Source organism: Equus asinus, chromosome 2, assembly GCF_041296235.1.
Source record: "Equus asinus isolate D_3611 breed Donkey chromosome 2, EquAss-T2T_v2, whole genome shotgun sequence".
In the NCBI taxonomy this organism is placed as follows: domain Eukaryota; kingdom Metazoa; phylum Chordata; class Mammalia; order Perissodactyla; family Equidae; genus Equus; species Equus asinus.
Window position 1 is genome coordinate 179,445,367 of NC_091791.1, and position 19,536 is coordinate 179,464,902.

A 19,536-nucleotide genomic window follows, 5' to 3' on the forward strand; every position below is an offset into this window, starting at 1 on the left:
TGCTGCGCTCACCTTTGACCACCCAGCTCACCTGTGACCACCCAACTTGAGACAACAGACCTGCCACCCTGGTGGGTCCACCGAGACAGCAGACCTCCCTGCTGTGTCCATCAATCGCTGTGCTGACAGAGCAGTCTGGCGACTATTGTAAAAGGGACGTTTCAATCCTATGTGAAACATCCTCTTTGGGAGTATATAACCACTCTGTGCACCCCACTTCTTTGGTGCCCTTTCTTCCTTCGGTCCTCACATTTTAGCTCAGAATAAACTCACCCCAAATTTTCATTTATAGATTGGCTATGGCTTATTTTCGTCAACATAGCAATTCTGTACTAATGTGTGTATCGTAGGACTGAGCTAATGAGTAAGTGGATGTTGGGGGTCAAGGTTCTCGCGGTTGGAGAAAAGAGATGCAGGTACGAGAAGGGGGAGGGCAAGGAGGAACCACCTGGTGTTAAGTCGAAAGCTGGAATTGCAGGTATCAGCTTGGGCTCCTCATTTTTAGCCGGTATAGCTATGTGCAGGAAGTATATGTGTTTCCGAGCTCTGTCCCCTGAAGCGGCGTGGAAGCCGAGACATCCAGTAGCCATGAGCATCCCTAGTGCCCTGACCTTGCTTCCTAGGAGCTGTTCCCCACTGAAAAGAACCAGGGCTCTTTGGAGACAGAGGTGATCTTCAGGAGTCGGGGAAGGTACAAGATGAGCCTGGAACACCTTGTGCCAGGAAAGAAGGAAATGCTCCCAAAATTACATGGCCTGGCTTGCTTTTTCTTTTCCTTCTTTCTTTTTTTTTTTTTTTAAGGAAGATTAGCCGTGAGCTAACATCTGCTGCCAATCCTCCTCTTTTTGCTGAGGAAGACTGGCCCTGCGCTAACATCCGTGCCCATCTTCCTCTACTTTCTATGTGGGATGCCTACCACAGCATGGCTTGCCAAGCGGTGCCATGTCCGCACCCGGGATCCCAACCGGCGAGCCCCCGGCCGCTGAAAGCAGAACATGCACACTTAACCACTGCGCCACGGGGCCGGCCCCAATGGCCTGGCTTTCATAGGCCCAAACGCAGAACGTTTGAACATCGGAATTATTAAAGACGGTTCTGCATTACGAACAACTGAATAAAATCACAACCATGTGTTCAAAGCGACAGTGCCTAGGGAAGGAGGGAAATTCTATTGTCCTCCCGACAATAGACTCCAACTAATAAATGCAGAATCAGTGATGGAATTAGAGAATCAACATCTGGCAATCATAACGCCAGAGTCACCACCGGATGCTAAAAACCACCGCGTTAAAGTTTGCAGAGGAACAGGATGTTGACATATCCCCAAACTACCTCTACACAAATTACTTACTATCACCAAGGGAAACCCTGGTGAACCCCTCTAGTGGCGGATGGTTGCCGTACACCACCTTAATCGAGTAATCAACGTCGACACCACCAATTGGACCAACTGACTTCGTGTGCCTCCAAATGTGAGGCCCAGAGAAGGACACCGCATTTACTTGCTAGGGAGGTCATAATAAAGTCCCACACACTGGGTGGCTTAAACAACAGAAACGTATTCTCTCAGGGGCCCGGAAGCTAGAAGTCCAACATCAAGGTGTCAGCAGGGCCGTGCTCCCTCTGAGACTCCGGGTCGAGTCTCTCCTTGGCTCTTTCTAGCTTCTAGCGGTGACAGTCAATCTTTGGCTTGTGGCGACATCACTCCAACCTCTGCTTCTGTCATCACATGGTGTTCTGCCTGCGTGTCTGCGTCTTTACGTGGCACTTTCCTCTTATACGGGACAGTCCTGTTGGATGCGGGCCCACTCTAGCGACCTCGTCTTCAAAGATCCTGTCTCCAAATAAGGTCACACTCATAGGTCCCAGGGTTAGGACTCCCACATATTTTTGGAGGGACACAAGTCAACCCACATCAGACACAGCGTCACTGACACAGCCTTCCTGTCCAGAATGCATACGGGAGTGCAATTATGAGGAAACACAGGACGACCCCCAAACTGAAAGATGTTTTACAAATAACTGGCCCGTAGTCTTCAAAAATGCCTAAGTAATGGACTACAAAGAATGACCTGGGCGTTCCCTCAGATTCGAGTCGGTTAAAGAGACCCGACGACTGAACGCAACAGGTGCTTTTGAATTTTCCTTTGTGATAAAGGACATTATTGGGACAATTGATGGAAGTGGGATAACGTCTGCGGAGTCGATAATATTGTCCCACTGTTAACTTCTTGAATTTGATCACTGCACTGAGGTTAGGGAAGAGAAACCTTTGTTTTCAGGAAACACAAAGAAAGGAAACTCTTCCCGAGACAACCGGCAATCAGGGAGGGTGCCCCGGTCTGTTTCCGGGGACCCGGGCGCAGCCACAGCCTCAGCCTCAGGAGGCCTCCCCGGCCGCCCGGTCCTCCGGCCCGCTCTGCTGCGCGGCCCCGACCGCCCCCGGTCACACACTCCGCGACCGTCGAGCTCACATCTGGGGAGGACGCGCGTTCAACCTCCACTTGACCTCCCGAAAGACCCTTCTTGTCTAGAAGAGGACAAGGCAAATCCGGGAGGCCTGAAACAGGTCCCCGAAGCCCCCAGGACAGAAACGTCACGTTTGTGCCCCTTCGATTTTCAGAGGCCCTTCAGCACCCCTCCCCTAACCCGCCAGCTTCGCGGTGAAGGGACGCCCTGCCCGGAAAGGCTCTGTTCGCTCTCCTGTCACGGTTGCAAGAATAGGTCACTAGGGAATCGGAAAGAAAGGTCCCGAATGAGGATTAAACCAAGTTCGTGTTAAACTGTTGACGAAACTCTGACCTCCGACGTATGTAACGTTCAAGCGACACTCTGTTGCGGTTCCTTTTCGCTGAGAGGAAGGGGAGACCGGACCCGAGCCCGGAGCCGCCCCCCGGGGGACCCCCAGCTGCTGGGCGCCGGCGCCGCGAGACCCCGTCTTCCCGGGCGTCCCCTCCGGGCCCCAGACTCGTCGAGTCTCCCGTGGAGACGCGTAGATCCCGCGTCCCGGAGGGGGCGACAGGCCGCCGGGGACGTCACGACAAGGGCGTGGCGTATGCAGATGAGCGGGCGCGCTGAGGCTGCCGGTCCCGCCCCGCCGTGGCCCCGGCGCCTCGCGTGCGGAGATCCAGACGCTGCAGGGGTGGTCGTGGGGGTGGGCGAGGCGGGGCCGCGGGGCCTCCAGGGGGCGGGGGCGGGAGGCGGCGTGGCGGGGCGGGGCGGGGGAAGTGACCGTGCGTAAGGAGCGGGGCGCGCGCGGGGGTGCGTGTCGGGGCGGGCCGAGCAGCTCATACTTACCTGGCAGGGGAGATACCATGATCACGAAGGTGGTTTTCCCAGGGCGAGGCTTATCCATTGCACTCCGGATGTGCTGACCCCTGCGATTTCCCCAAATGTGGGAAACTCGACTGCATAATTTGTGGTAGTGGGGGACTGCGTTCGCGCTCTCCCCTGGCTTTTTGTAGTAGAACGACAGACTGTGATCGTTTCCGGTAAGCCTGCTATTTACGCATTCTTTACTGGATGCAGGGTTTTAAGCGTTCTACGGCGTCGTTCGTGTTCTTCCTAGATCAGTGAGATTGCTGGCAGGATTGGCTTTTCTTCTGGGAGGTAAGCCCGCGCCCTGAATATGAACCACGAACTGCTGGTTGATTTACTTCTTTGGAGCCAACGTTCTGTCTGTTCGCTACAGACAGAGAGGTCTTGGTCCTTCGTGCTTACGCCGTGTACACGGTCTTTTAACAGAAGAGGAGGAGGGGGGCGCGTTCCCGTTTCTCTCTGCCCCGACACAGAAAAGTGCGTGTGATGGGAGGACTCCAACAGAGTTTCGCTCCCTGGTTTTAAGGTCTTGAAATGCTCCTATCCCCCCCACCGCAGTTTCCCTTTTAAATCAACCACCCTCGTCCCCCCCTCTCCTGTTTTACTGACTGTTTTCCTCCATAGGGCCCCGCTTGAGAAAGACCAGATTGGGCTCAAGTTCCATAGTTTTACTGCGAAACACGAAGAATATCGTGTAAGCTCTGACAAACCAGGTAGACGTCTCACCCAGTCTGAGCCTCAGTGGCTTACAGGCCTGTCCCGCTTGCTTTTGCACTTGCCTCTCCGCCGTCCTTCCTCCTCATGGCCAAATGGCTCACGCTGCTGCTTCCCGCCCCGCTGTTGACTCCCCAGGCCGTTGCCACCGCCTGGGCCGCTCCTCTTCCCGTCTGGGCGCATAAAGGCTCACCTGAGAGAGCCTGGACTGTCCGTGGGGGACTTTCTCTGCCACCAGGTGTCTTCTTGTGTCGCCTTTGTGTCTCCCAGGCAAGAGATGGTCCGTCAATGGCAATGAAGGCCACAACTCAACAGCAGGGAACGCAGGGCTGCCTCCTCTTCTCAGAGACCGGCAGCGAGCTAGGGAATCAGCGCTTCAGTTGACCCGGAGGTGCAAAGCAGATCTTGCCGAAGTCCGCCCTGGAGCGGGTAACATACGCTCTTTACTCGGTTTGTACGTTTTGTCAGTGAGAAGGCCCTTGGAGAGTGTGGTCGTTAATGATGAGGATCATGGCTGCCCCTGCCCCAGGGAGAGAAGCCCAAGGTGTCCTGCCCTGCATACTGTTCTAGGTCATCCTCCGGGAAGCATAGGACGTCCTGACTTAATCCGGTCTGATGCCTATCTAAAGTTGTAGGACCACCCAATAACCAGACCCCACTTGCACTGATACCATTTTAATGATTTTTTCATCATCTTTCCTTTGTCTTGTAAAGAAAGCACTCACGTACCTATGCCTCATAAATTTAGCTCTAACCCTCAACACACTGCAGCTCTTACTGCCCATGGGTCCTGTCCCCGTGCCTGCGGCTCTTACTGCGGTGGGTCCTGTCCCCATGCTACTCCATGCCATTCTCTGAATAAGAGAGCACTACTACCAGACCTGGAGAGTCCAAGAAATCTTTTTCGACTCCTCGACTCACCGAACCCGCATCAGTCAACACATTTATATCTGTTTATTAAGCAGCACCCCCCCCCCCCATATGTAACTGCCGCTTGCGGTCTACCCTACCCCAGCACGCACTCCAAAAACACAAGCAGGGGCCAAGGGGTGTACCTTCCACTGTACCCGCTTCCCAGAAAAAGGCCACCATGGTCGGAACAGAATCGCTGACGGGTCTGTGGAACACTGCGTAGCTGTCGGCCTGGGACGTGCTCTTTCTTAGCATTTACACTGCACCTTCCCGTCTCCAAAGCACCGGACCAACATTTATTAATCCTCACAACACCCCTGTGAGGTAGGGCAATATGTCCTTTCTAGTAGAGAAACCGAGGCAGAGAGAGGTCCAGACCACCTGCCTGAAGCCGCCAGGGCAGCGCGGAGGGACTGCCCCCGAACCCAGGAGCATGGGCTCTCCATCCCACGTCCGCCCCCTCGGGGCGTCCCATGGGCGTGTTTTCACCGGTGAAGGTCACGCGAAGGACAAAACACACCAGCGAAAAGGACAATCAGCCTTCCAACAGCATCGGGAGCGTCAGTTCAAGAGGGAAACGGGCACCAGCGCCCCAGCGGGCCCGAGAGCACCCACGGGGAAGGCCGGGCCGTGTGACGGGGCCGTGACGCCCAGACCAGGCTCCTTCAGAACGGCCGCGGAGACGTACACACACCCGGAACCCGCCGAGGGCCGACCAACCCAAGTGCCTGTGGTTTCCAAGTGGGCGAAAAGTTAGAAAAAGACAGTGGTGAAATCCCACCGCTAATTTAGTTGTCGACCAGGAACGGCATAACGTTCCCTCACCTTACAAAGGCCAGGAATACTTGGAACGCAACTACTGACGATCGGTGTCCTTTTCGCACCCTCGCTTTCACTCCAACTATTCTAATTCCGCCCTCCGCCCCACCCCTCACCCCCCCCCCCCGCCCCCCCATAAGCGCCGTCCCCGGAAGCAGACCTCCTTCTCTCTCCACCCCAGCGTCTACACTGGCACACAGCTACCAAGTGGCTCGGCGGCAGCTGTCGCACGGCGGATCGGCCGGGCTCGGGATGGAATCCGGCAAACCGGCACAGACCGCCTCTCCGCTCCTGCGTGCTAGAAAGCGCTGTTCTCACCGCCTCCGCCCAGTCCCATCTTCCGTGAAGAGCTCAGAGGACGCAGGGAAGCGGTTCATCCTTCCGTCCAGGGACTGGCGGACTCGGTTCCACGGGCCATTTTTATAAAGGAAGGAGGAGGGAGACACACGCGGACCCGCGCGGTGAAGCCCGGCGCAGGAGCGGATCTCCCAGGGCCCCTCCGAGCGCACGGGGTTCAAGGAGCACAGCGGCGGGAGGCGGCGCTGTCATCACTGTTTATTGACAAGAGTCGGTTTAGTCTACAAGTTTAAGGCAAACATACTAACGCATTTGCTGTTCTTCAGAAGTCATACTTAGAAAGAGTACATAAAGTCTGTCCCCAAACTTCTAAGAAATGTTCATAATTAAAAATAAGTCTGATTAAGATGCTTTCCAGGATACATGAGTGGTACTAAGGTGGTACACACTGCTTGTTGAACACAAAATTCAAAGAAAGGCAACGGCCACCTTTATCTTGTTGGAACAATGCGTTTCGAAAGGGTTAAACTTCAGAAATTACGTAAAGGCAAACCAGACTGGCGGCAAAGGAACACTACTCAGGAAAGAAACACAGTTAGAGAGGCTACTGCGAAAGAGGCTGAACTGCGGGCTCCGAGGCGGCGGCGCCCGGGGAGCGCCCCCACGCAGCCGCCCGGCCCCCCGCGTCCCTCGGAGGGAAGGAGCCGGGACGCCCTGCCGGCTGGCGCCTGGTTTCCAGTGAGCGGGAAAGGCCTAAGGTCATCGAGGAAACGAAACGACGTCTGGAGGAAGGCAGCCCTTTGTGACCGGAAGGTGGAGCGCCGCTTATGTGTCTCCGTTCAACACCGCCAGGCAGTTCTGCAGCAGCTGGAGGTTGCCCTAAACCGGAGGGGAGACGGCGTTAGGACGTGCAGACACCGGAGACGCGGCGAAAACGCACAGCGTCAGAAATCACAGAGCTGTACATCTGCTAAGATAAATTTAATATATACAAATGAGGGTTTGAGGACCTAAAGTTATACAGTGTGTTTCGTGGACGGTATTTTCCACATACCAGAGTCTTCTGTCAGTTTCCATCTAGAGCAATAGTAATGTTTCGAATCATTTATGTCCTAATGAGGGATCAAAGATGCCCTTTGTGTCCAACTGAAACTAGTAAACATCTTCTGAGTTCCTATCCCCTTTCTTTAGCCATTAGAATATCCATCAGCATAGGTTTATAGTTTTTATAAAAACTGTAAGGTTACGGACAATTCTATAAATTCTATAAAATTCACAGCCCTGAACCCATTTGTAAATCACATCAACTGGCATCCAAATTTAGAGACACGTGTAAAGACGAACGTACGTATAGTCAGCTTACGTTACTCTATCAATGAGGGTGAAGGAAAAACCTCCTCCTTAGAGTAGAAAGTCAACTAAAATGTATAAAGAACGATGGAATTAGAAAACGACCACTGGGCAACCAACGTGATAACTGCTTCGGGCAAAAAGTCATGAACGGATGCTAAAAACAGTTTGGGGCTGAAATGCCAACACTGTAGCCATTGGCTACGTGCAGCTATATACAATTTGAATTTCCGTTCGTTGAAATTAAATAAAAACTCAGTTCCTCAGTCGCACTACCCACATTTCAAGCGTCCGATAGCCACACGTGGCTGGTGGCCACCACCCTGGAGTGCTGACCGGCGATCTCCATCTTTGCACCAAGGTCTATGGGACAGTGCTGGCGGAGTGACGGGGTATCTCCACAGTCCCAAGTGTCTCCCCACAGGACACGGCTTAGTTCCAAAGCGTAAAATAGTAACTTTGCCACTGAGAGACCTGCACACATCACTTTAACCAAACGATCAAAGGGAGCCCTTGCCAGTAAGGCAAGGAAGTGACAGCACGTGCCTCCTGATACGCCGGGGCGAGGAGGTGTGAGCATCGCCCCCGTGGTGTTCCTGCCAAAAGTGCGTGACCCAAACCCAATACTCAGACCCCAGAGGAGGGCAGTCTATGGGCCCCTGCTCCTAACAGCGTCCAGGGTTATGAAGGAGGAAGACTCAGGAACTCTCCCCGATTAAAGAAGTCTAAGAAGACACGTGCGCTGAATGCAACACGTTATCTTGAATTTCCTTTTGCCGTGAAAGACATTCCTGGGACAACGGGTGGAGTGTGGAGACAGGTCTGCGGATCAGACAACAGCATTGTATCAATATTAATTTCCTGATCTTTACAACCGTACTGAGTGTTTAAGAGAATTACTTGTTTTTAGGAAATTCACACTGACGTGTTTAAGAGCGAAGAGGCATCTGTCTGCAACTCACTCAGATGGTTTAAGACAAACCACAGTGTGCGTGGGTGTGTGCGCGTGGGTGTGTGTGTGGGGAGAGAAAGGGAGGGAGAAGGACACGCAGATGTGCTAACACGCACAGCGGGGGAATCTGGGTGAAGGGCATCCGGGAATTCTTTGTACTTTGCTTACAACTTGTCTGAAGCCTGCAACGAAGTGAAAATAAACACTTCCACGTTTTAGGTGTTCAGGTTCCTGTCAGTTTTTGCCAGTGTGACAACAGGACTCTGACGAACGACTTTGAGCCTGCCTGAATTTGTGAAATTATCTGCTTACAGGCGTGCTCCTCAAGCAGGACCGCCGAGTCCTCAGACGCGCACGCGGCGCGGGACACCCTGCAGCCCCTCCAGGAGGGCGCGCCCTCGCCCCTTCCCAGCAGGGCGCTCACCGCGCACCCTCGGCGTCGGCGACGGACAGTTTTTTACTGCCCTTAGCTTACGTTTTATCCTTCCTCAATAAAGACGCTGACTCTGTTTTGAAGGACACAAAAGGGACCTAACCACCGAGTTTTCACCAGATTTCACTGATGTGGCAAGACATTTCCCAGTTGGAACAAATGAAATCCAAAGTGGTTTCAAACCATCTTGCTCTAAGTTACACCAACAGCCAGTCCTTTGGGAATCACTTATGTGGATTCTGGGACCAAAATGGGACTTTGTTCAGATTTACAAATCAGTAAGAAATCTGAGGGGGGCCCGGCGCCTTGGCCTAGCGGTTAAGTCCCGAGCGCTCTGCTTCCGCAGCCCCGGTTCAGTTCCCAGGCACAGACCTACACCACTCACCAGCGGCCATGCTGTGGCCACGACCCACACACAAAAGAGAGGAAGACTGGCACAGATGTGAGCTCAGGGCGAATATTCTTCAGAAAAAAAAAAGAAAGAAAGAAAGAAAGAAAGAAAGAAAGAAAGAAAAGAAATCCTAGACGTAGAGCAGAGTTTCTCAACCTCAGCACTCTTGACAGTTGGGGCTGTATGATCCTTTCTTGCGGAGGTTGCCCTGAGCATTGTAGGATGTTTACCAGGATCCCTGGCCTCTACCCGCTACCTACCAGTAGTAACCCACCCACCCCGTGGTTGCGACGGGTCTCCCGAGAGGCAAAATCGCCTCCAGCTGAGAGCCCCTGGCCTAGAAGAGCTACCAGAAATTTGAACACAGGGAACACATTTCAGAAAGGACTGGAAAAAGGATAGAATCCAGGAATCAGAGGCTGACGTCAATCTATAATAGGGTCAGCAAACGTTTTCTGTAAAGGGCTGAACAGTAAACATTTTAGTCTTTGAGAGACATTTGGTCTCTGTCTCAGCTCCTCAACTCCGCTGTAGGAGCGAGAAAGCAATCAGAGACAGCAGAAATGAATGAGCTTGGCTGTATTCCATCAAACTTTATTTATAGATTAAATCCGGATTTCATATCATTATCACATCACGAAATATTATTCTTTTGCTTTTCTTGTAACCCTTTAAAACTATGAACACCATTCCTGGCTCACGGGCTGTACAAAAGCATTTAGGCCGTGGTCTGCCAAGCTCTCACTGGTCTCTAACAAAATCCTTGACAGTTTACAACCTCTTTCAAAAGAACAAAAACAGTGGACATTAGAAATCAACACCGGCTCGGTAAGAATAAATCGTGCCGAGCTTATCCAAAGATTTTCTTTCGACAGGTTGTTAGACCAGGAAGTCAGACAACACATATCTTGACTTTAATGAGGAATTTAATACTTCTTACAGCCTTCGGGGATAAAATGCAAACGTAATGGTTGACGATAGTAGAAATAGGTGAATTCCTAACTATCTAAGTAACTATAACCAAAGAATATTAATTAATAAGTTAATACCAGTTAGGATAGAAAGAAAGGACGGGAACTAAAACTTTAGCCTTTTTTGGTGCCACGCACTCGACAACTAGATTAACAGTGTCGATTCCTTTGGAACTTAGAAGAGGACATGAAAGAGAAGTCATGTAAATTACAAACGTCCATCACTTGGAAGGAAATCACTGGTAAAATAGTCAAATACTATATGGCCGAATCGAAGTCTCCAAAAGAACTAACTCTATGTGCTGGGCGGAAACCAGCAAGCTAAAACGTAACAGATGCAAATGTGGCTTGCAATTACATTTTAAAAATCAGATGCTCAGTAAATGAAGAAGTTCTGGAGATCTATTGCACAGCAGTGTGAACATACTTAACGCTACTGAAGTGGACGTTTAAAAGTGGTCACGATGGTAAATTTTGCGTTATGTGTTTTACAACAAAAATTACTAAAAAAAAAATTAAACACACAACTACAGGTTGGCGGTTGAAGAACTGAATTATAAGAAGCAGCAGCAAAATGGCGTGGTTATAAGCCACATGAAGCTGGTGCAATACGGCAGTTAAAAATCCCTCGTCCTCTGCATACAGAACACGTTGTGGGAAGAAACGTGCGGGACGATCAGCGCGCGCACGGGAAGGCGTTTCCATTTCCAGGGCAATATTTCAAAGAGCAATGACAGGAGGGTAATAATATTATGAACAGCTTGTTGAGGTGTATGGGACGAAAAATGTTTAGCCCAGGGATGTCTAGCCTGCGGGGGAGAGGCTGTATCGAGAATGTACAGTAGTCAGATGTCTCAAGGCTGAACCGTAATACAAGGAAGCCAAGGTCTCTCTCCTACTTTAGGTGACAAAACTGACCTGTTGGTCAAAGTTACACAGTAGATTTGTACTCATTAGAGAGTGCCCCAGAAGTCTTACTAGTTTTAAGCTTTAAGAACTTGATAAGTGTAAATGCTATGAACCTATCAAAAAATAACATTTAAAAGTTGACTTAAAATTTTTAAATATGTATTTATAGTTCCGGGAATTTTGAATACATCTTTACTTTTCAGTCCCTCCGACTGGTGATAGCAAATGTTACATTTCTGAGGGTTTTTTTTTTTCTTTTAAGATTTTATTTTTCCTTTTTCTCCCAAAGCCCCCCTGTCCATAGCTGTATATTTTAGTTGTGGGTCTCTCTAGTTGTGGCACGTGGGACGCCGCCTCAGCATGGCCTGACGGGCGGTGCCGTGTCCGCTCCCAGGATCCGAACCAGCGAAACCCTGGGCCACAGCTTGGAGCGCGCGAGCTCAACCACTCGGCCACGGGGCCGGCCCCAGGGATTTTTTAAAAAGGAAGATCTATTTCTTTTCAACAACTAGTCAAAAACGGATACGGGTTTCCATACTAGGTACTAGAGTTGCAGAGCTGACCGTCAGAGACATTACAGATACTGTTCTTGTGTGAATTAGGGGATCTTTAAAATCCCTCTCCATTCTAAGGTTCTCTATTTTAAAAGTTACTATACGTCTGGGCCAAGCTTTATCTTTATATTAACTACAAGAAAGGGCTTAAGTAGAAGTACACAATACCGTAAAAATCCCTGGAAGAAGGACATTCATTTACTAAAACCAAATATTTTGAAGCAGTGAAATAATCTTGAAAAACGTCACTCCAATTCAGGAGCAGTTCTTACAGGACCCCTGCAGACGGAAACTGCCGCTAAAGGATTATCATCAATTTCCCGACTCGTTTCTAAATCCTAAGTCGCTCAACTCATTCAGTCTTGACTATGACCATACCTTTGCATGCTTCAGTTCTAACTCTGCCAGTTCCACTAAATTTTTTCTGAAGGCGGCAACTCTTCTTGTCTTAAAATCTATAAGTTCTGTGAACAAAGGAGATTAGGATTAACTATTTACTTGACACAACAGTCTAAAGCACACTTTTTGATCAAAGGTTAACACAACAGTACCTTGTTTTGCAGATTCCGATATTTTTTCAAATTTCTGACAACATAATTGTTGGGACGTTTCAGCCTGCAGAACATCTTTATTTTTCGCTCTGGCTTTATCCAGTGCTTTATTAGCATTTTCATAATCCACCAGCGACCTGGATCTTCGATAGAGCAGGTCCTGTAAAACAGACCTTCACAGTAACATGCGCCGCGTGTTTCTAGAGCTCGCACTCAATCACCACCGCTCCCGCCATCAGCAGAGCTAACGCTTACACAGGGACCACCGCGTGCCGGGCACTCTTCTCAACAGAGTTTCATATCAGCTTTACTGAGAGATCATCCACATACCACGTGACTCACTCATTCAAAGAACAATCCAACGGTTTTTATTATGCCCACAGAGTTGTGTAACCATCACTCCAATCAACTTTAGAACATCTTTGTCCCCCTAAAAGAGACCCCATATGCGTTGGCAGCCACTCTCCATTTCCTCCCACACCCCCCAGCCCTGGACAACCACTAATCCGCTCTCTGTCTACAAGATTTGCCTACTCGGGACATTTCATTAAAAGATGGAATCACATAATGCGTGGCCTGTTGTGTTTGGCTTTTTTCACTTAGCGTCAACTTTCAAGTTTACCCATATTCATTCCTTTTTATTGCTGAGGAACGTTTCGTTGTATGGACACACCACAATGATTCATCCATTCATCAGCTGACAGACATTTGGTTTCTTTCCAGTTTTTGCCCAGTATGAATAATGAGGTTATGAACATTTGTGTACAAGTTTTCTGTTTTTTGTGGGGTTTTTTAAAGATTTTATCTTTCTCCTTTTTCTCCCAAAGCCCCCCCGGGACACAGCTGTGTATTTTTTAGTGGTGGGTCCTTCTAGTTGTGGCATGTGGGATGCCGCCTGAGCATGACTTGATGAGCGGTGCCATGTCCAGGCCCAGGATTCGAACTGGCGAAACCCTGGGTCACCGAAGCAGAGTGCGTGAACTTAACCACTCGGCCATGGGGCCAGCCCTGTGAACAAGTTTTTGTGTGGACATGTTTTCATCTCTCATTACTTAGGAGTGGAATCGCTGGGTCACCTGATAACTTTATGTGGAACTTTTTGAGAAACTGCCAGACTGTTTTCCAAAGTGGGTGCACCATTTTACATTCCTACCAACACCGTACGAGGGTTCCAATTCCTCTACATCCTCGTCAACACTTCTGATCTGTCTTTTTGATGAAAGCCACCCACGGGGGGTGAAGTCAGGTCTCACTGTGGTCTTGAGTTGCACTTCCCTGATGGCTAATGATGTTGAGCATCTTTTTACGTTTTCGTTGGCCTTTTGTATACCTTCTTTGGAGAGATGCTTAGCAAGTCCTCTGTCCCTTTTTGAATTGGGCTATTTGTCTTTTCATTGATTTAAAGAGTTCTTTATATACTTTGAATACCAGTTGCTTATTAGTGACTTCCATGATTTGCAAATATTTTATCCTAGTCTGTGGGTTGTCTTTTCACTTTTCTTGAGAGTGTCCTTTGACACACAAAAGTTTTCAATTTTAAGAGAGTCCAATTCATTATCGTTTCTTTGGTTGCAGTGCTTCTGGTGTCACATGTAAGAAACCAACACCTAACTGAAGGTCATGAAGGTTTATGTTCATGTTTTCTCCTGAAAATGTTATAGTTTTAGCTCTTACATTTAAGTCTTTGATCCCTTTTGAGTAAATTTTGATACACGGTATGAGGAAGGGGCCAACTTTATTCTTCCTCATAGGACTATTCAGCCGTCCCAGTACCATTTGTGGAAAAGTCTATTCTCTCCCCCACTAAATTGTCTTAGCACCTCTGTCAATCATCAGTTGATTGTCCCAGCAAACTAGGAACACCAGAAACTTCCTCATCTTGATAAAGAACATCTACAAAACACCTACGGTGACATCATACTTCAAGGTGAGAAACTAGAAGCTGTGGAATGGTGCAAGGTTGTGCCACCTCACCACTCCTTCTCAACCACGTCCTGAAAGTCCTGCCTGATGCAATCAGAAAAGGAAATAAGAAATAAAACTTTGTTCACAGATGACACGACTGTTCATGTAGAGATCTGAAAGAATCAACAAAGAAATTCACGGAACTAACAAATGAATACAGGAGGGTTGGAGGACACAACATTAATACACAAAAGTCAAGTGCTTTCTGATACACCAGGAACGAACAAGTGGAATATGAAAGTAAAAATATACTACCATTTCCATTAGCACCCCAGAAAATGAAACGCTTAAGTATTAATATAACAAGATACGTGCAAAATCTATAGGAGGAAAACTACAAAACTCTGAGAAAAGAGATCGAAACAAAAGAAATGAAGAGATATTCCATGTTCATGGATAGGGAGACCAATGTTGTCAAAATCAGTTCTTTTCAAGTTGATCTACAGATTCCACATAATCCCAATCAAAATCTCAGCAAGTTATTTTGTAGCTAACAACAAACTGATTCTAAAGTTTATGGGGAGCTGGCCCGGTGGTGCAGTGGTTAAGTGCGCATGTTCCACTTCGGCGGCCCAGGGTTCGCCGGTTCAGATCCCGGGTGGGGACGTGGCACCGCTTGGCAAGCCATGCTGTGGTAGGAGTCCCACATAGAACGTAGAGGAAGATGGGCACGGATGTTAGCTCAGGGCCAGTCTTCCTCAGCGAAAAGAGGAGGATTGGCAGCAGTTAGCTCAGGGCTGATCGTCCTCAAAAAATAAATAAATAAATAAAAAATAAAGTTTATGCAGAGAAGCAAAAGGCACAGAACAACCAACACAATATTGAAGGAGAAGAGCCAAGTCAGAGAACGAACACTATCTGCTTGACCCCTTTCTATAAAGTGACAGTAATCCAGACAGTGTGGTACTGGTGAGAGAACAAATAGATCAACAGAACAGAACAGAACAGAACAGAAAGCCCAGAACTAGACCCACACAAATACAGTCAACTGATCTTTGACAAATGAGAAAAGGCAATACAATGGAGAAAAGACAGTCTTTTAAAAAAATGGTGCTAGGAAAATTGGACATCCACGTGCAAAGAAATGAATTTATACACAGACCTTACACCCTTCAAAAAAGTTATCTCAAAATGGACCACAGACCTAAATGTAAAATGCAAAAGTATAAAACCCCTGGAAGATAACTTAGGAGAAAATCCAGATGACCTTGGGTTTGATAATGACTTTTTAGATACAACAGCAAAGACACGATGTATGAATGAAATAATTGATAACACAGACTTCATTAAAACGAAAAATTTCGGCTCTGCAAAAGACACTATCAAGAGAATGAGAAGACAAGCCATAGACCAAGAAATAATATTTACAAAGACATATCTGATAAAGGACTGCTATCCAAAATATACAAAGAACTCTTAAAACTCAACAATAGCAAAATAAGTGACCCAATTTTTAATAGACACCTCACCAAAGAGGATATAGAGATGGCAAATCAGTGTGTGAAAAGATGCTCCAACCTCTTACGTCATCGGGGAAATGCAAATTAGAACAACAATGAGATACCCCTACACGCTTGTTAGAATGGCCAGAAACTACAATAACGGTAACACGAAATGCTGGTGAGGATGTGAAGGAAGAGGCACTGTCACTCATTGACGGTGGGTATGCAAGACGGTACAGACACTGTGGAAGGCAGTCTGGCAGAAGTAAACATACTCTTACGTATGACCCAGCAATTGTGCTCCTTGGTATTTACTCAAAGGAGATGAAAAGGTATGTTCACACAAAAACCTGCACATGGATGTTTCTAGCAGCTTTAGTCACAAATGCCAAAACTTGGAAGATGTCCTAGGTGGTCTGATAAACGAACTGTGATACATCCAGACATTGGAATAATATTCAGTGCTAAAAAGAAATGAGCCATTAAGCCATGAAAAGACACAGAGGAAACTTAGATGCATATTGCTAAGCCAAAAAAGCCAATCTGAAAAGGCCCAACTGGATGACTTTCTGGAAAACGCAAAACTATGGAGACAACAAAAAAAATCAACAGGGGTTAGCGGCAAGGAGGATGAACAGATGGGGCATAGAGGACTTCTGTGGCCGTGAAACTACTCTGTATGATGGTTTGAATGCTGGACAGTCATTACACATTGGTCCAAATGCACAGAACATACAACACCAAGAGTGAACTCCAGTGTGAACTATGGTCTTTATTGCTTGGCTTCTTTCACTTGGCAAAAATTATTTTGCGATTCACCCCTGTTGCTGAGTGATGTTTAGTTCTTTCCTTTTCACTGCTGAGGAGCATTCCATCGTCTGGATATGCCACAACTTGTTTATCCACTCACCTGTTGGTGGACATTTGGGTTGTCGCCAGTTTTCAGCTATTACAAATAAAGCTGCTGTAAACGTCTGTGGGGACACGTGCTTTCAAATATCTAGGACTGGAATGACCAGATCATAGGGTAGATGCACATTCAATTCTTTAAGAAACTGCAAAACTTTTCAAAGTATCATATCATATTCCCACTGACAGTGTGTGAAAGTTCCAGTTGCTACAATTTTTGTCAGAATGTTGTCATTTTAGTCATTCTGATTGAGATGTATAGTGATACTTCATTTTAGTTTTGATTCTTGCAATTAAATGTCAGTTCTATCTTGCAGTTACTAGAAAGTCTGGATTAACCTTTAGGCCATGTTCTAAAAAGTTCTCTACTAACAACTATAGACCATAGTAAAATAATGAATTTAAAGTCTTCAAAAGCGAACAATTCATTTGATGCCAGACCACCCGATGTAAATAGTTCATAAGACACGATGCGATCTAAAGTGATTTGCTGTGGACAGTGTGTCTGCAAGCACTCAAGGTCCTCTAGAGGAGTGAAGAGGGTTACTGGTAACTTGACAAGGAACGAACGAATGGGATTCAAAGCACCACTGATCCAACGAGAACTTTCTGTACAATAACTCAATTCATAAATTAACACTGAATTTGGCATATCTGAGCCGCTAAGTTTTCAGTGCTTTTTAGATGATTTTGTTAGACCTTTTTTTGGTTAGTAAGAGTTTTAGTTTTGCGCACGGACAGACCTCCAAAAGCAAACTTGAGTCGCCTTAAAATAAAACAAATCTTTGATTTATGGCTCTCTTACCCTCAGTAGACGAGTTATCAAGACCAAATTAGGAATCCTTTAGCTATACTACTGTTATTCGGGCATATCTGCAGGTACTGTACCTGAATAAATATACCAAATTCATTAAAACAAAAAAGTTCCACTCTAGTGTATCAGAAGTTTCTAGAGGAACTTTTGTGTGGGGTTATGTGGGGTTCCCTGACCTACAATTGCTAAAAGGAGAAAGAGAAAATTCACATTTGAAAATATAATTTTAAATCGAGAGAGAAATCATCTTTAACAATCTGAAGTCTAACAACCTCTAAGAGATCGCGTTTTGTCAAAGAGTCCATTTTAAATGACAATGAACGATAAAGTTACCTTAGCAGCTTGAGATTCTCTTAAGTAATATTTTAAAAGGTCAGAAAGTTTGAGGTCCTCATCAGCAGACACTCGTGCTTCTATTTTCTGAAGAAGGAGAAAAATTCAGCATTGAGTCAGCACTTACATTCTACACTCAGTGTTTTCTTTCTTAATTACTCTAAAAACAGTGATAAATAACTACAGTATCCATTCCTATTTAATCTAGGTTTTCTTCCCTTCTCCTTTACTAGCCTGTTCCTTTTCTTTGTAACTCTGAGAAAAAGTGAACAGAAAAAAGAAGACGAGATCAAAGGAGATTTGCGAACGGATGGAAGGACTCTCTATTTGACTCAAGTTCTTGGCTGTAAGGAGTTACAATATCGATAACCTTTCAGCTTCACTTATATTTTCTCTCTTCGTTTCAACAATTGATATGTACACGTGATTCTAAAGTCACAGAGGCTGGCAATGGTAGACTAGGTAATGCAAACCAATCCTCCTGCTGAGCACAACCAGAAAACAGAGTCAAAACATTAGCAAAATGTGTCTGAAGACACTGAAGAGTGACAGACACATGGGGTTAGTCTGAGCTGGGATGACACGGGAAGTAGCCATGTCAGACAAAAAAGGTGAGAACTCTTCCTTCAGCCTGGAGAGAGAGGATAGAGCAGATGTATTACATCAAGCAAATACGACCTGGGGACCTTGTGTGGATCCTGATTCAAACAACTGCCACAGGAAAAAGCCACTTATGAGACAAGTGGGAACATCTGCATACTGGATATCTGATGACATTAAGGGAAATCATTGATAATTGTATTGGCTGTATTAAAGTTAGGTCTTTTTTCATTCCTTCTTCTCCCCAAAGCCCCCCAGTACATAGTTGTATACTGTAGTTGTGAGTGCCTCTGGTTGTGGTATGTGGGACGCCGCCTCAGCACGACCTGTCGAGCGGTGCCATGTCTGCGCCCAAGATCCGAATCTGCGAAACCCTGGGCCGCCAAAGTGGAGCTTGAGAACTTAACCACTGTGCCATGGGGCCGGCCCCTAAAATTAATTCTTATCTGAACAAAAAGAGAGATGGGGCCGGCCCCGTGGCTGAATGCTTAAGTTCGTGCGCTCTGCTTCGGCAGCCCAGGGTTTCGCTGGTTCAGATCCCGGGTATGGACCTGGCAACGCTTGTCAAGTCACGCGGCGGCAGGCGTCACTCATATAAAGTAGAGGAAGATCGGCACGGATGTTAGCTCAGGGCCAGTCTTCCTCAGCAAAAAACGGGGAGTATTGGCAGCAGATGTTAGCTCACGGCTAACCTTCCTCAAACAAAAGAAAGAAAGAAAGAAAGAAAGAATTGTACCTACATATGACAACATGGATCAATTTTATGTACATAATGTTGAGTGAATGGAATGACACATAGAAAGAATACATACTGTATTTATGTGAAATCTGAAAACAAAGCTAATCTCTGCTGTTAGAAGCTAGGCCAGTGGTTACCCTTGCAGGAGGGGGTGACTCAAAGGCAGCTGAAGGAGGCAGGGCATCTGGCTGCTGGTAATATTCTATTTCTTGAGCTGGGTGTTCATGACATGGGTGTGTTGAATGTGTAAAATTTCACTGAGCTGTACACGACTGCTATGCGCTCTTTCCTATATATAGAATACACTTCAATAACACGTTAGAAAAACTTGAAGCTTCTTAAAAAATATGATTAATGGAGAAATAAACCTACGGAACTTCTTAACCTAACAGATAAGAGCACAGACACAAAGTATATTCAAAATTGATGTAGAGAAATTTCGATAACATGCTAGACAGATGTTGGGTGCTTTGAACTATGGCTCCCCTTCTTCCCTGAGAAGGAGGGTACGTGTCCCCTCCTCCTGAATCTGGGCTCTAAGGCTGCTTGACCAGTACAGAAGT

The 19,536-nt window shown here is 47.1% G+C and overlaps 1 protein-coding gene and 1 non-coding gene across 3 annotated transcripts in view; one reads left to right on the top strand and one right to left on the bottom strand.

Annotated features, from left to right (window-relative positions):
• The first annotated feature begins 3,289 nt into the window (after positions 1–3,289).
• On the top strand, positions 3,290–3,453 carry LOC123283667 (U1 spliceosomal RNA). Its single transcript, XR_006524342.1, has one exon. It is a non-coding gene; the product is annotated as a U1 spliceosomal RNA (small nuclear RNA).
• Positions 3,454–6,301: 2,848 nt separating this feature from the next.
• Positions 6,302–19,536, bottom strand: part of SNX6 (sorting nexin 6) — a 48,946-nt gene continuing 35,711 nt past the window's right edge. The window contains exons 11-14 of one of the 2 annotated variants that reach the window (XM_044765480.2): positions 17,635–17,721; positions 12,172–12,331; positions 11,999–12,084; positions 6,302–6,939 (exon numbers count right to left, since the gene is read on the bottom strand). In XM_044765480.2, coding sequence (XP_044621415.1) covers positions 6,886–6,939; positions 11,999–12,084; positions 12,172–12,331; positions 17,635–17,721 — 387 coding nt within the window. In that variant the 3' untranslated portion in view covers positions 6,302–6,885. The remainder of the gene's footprint in view (positions 6,940–11,998; positions 12,085–12,171; positions 12,332–17,634; positions 17,722–19,536) is intronic. The other variant, XM_070504236.1, reaches the window with a different exon arrangement.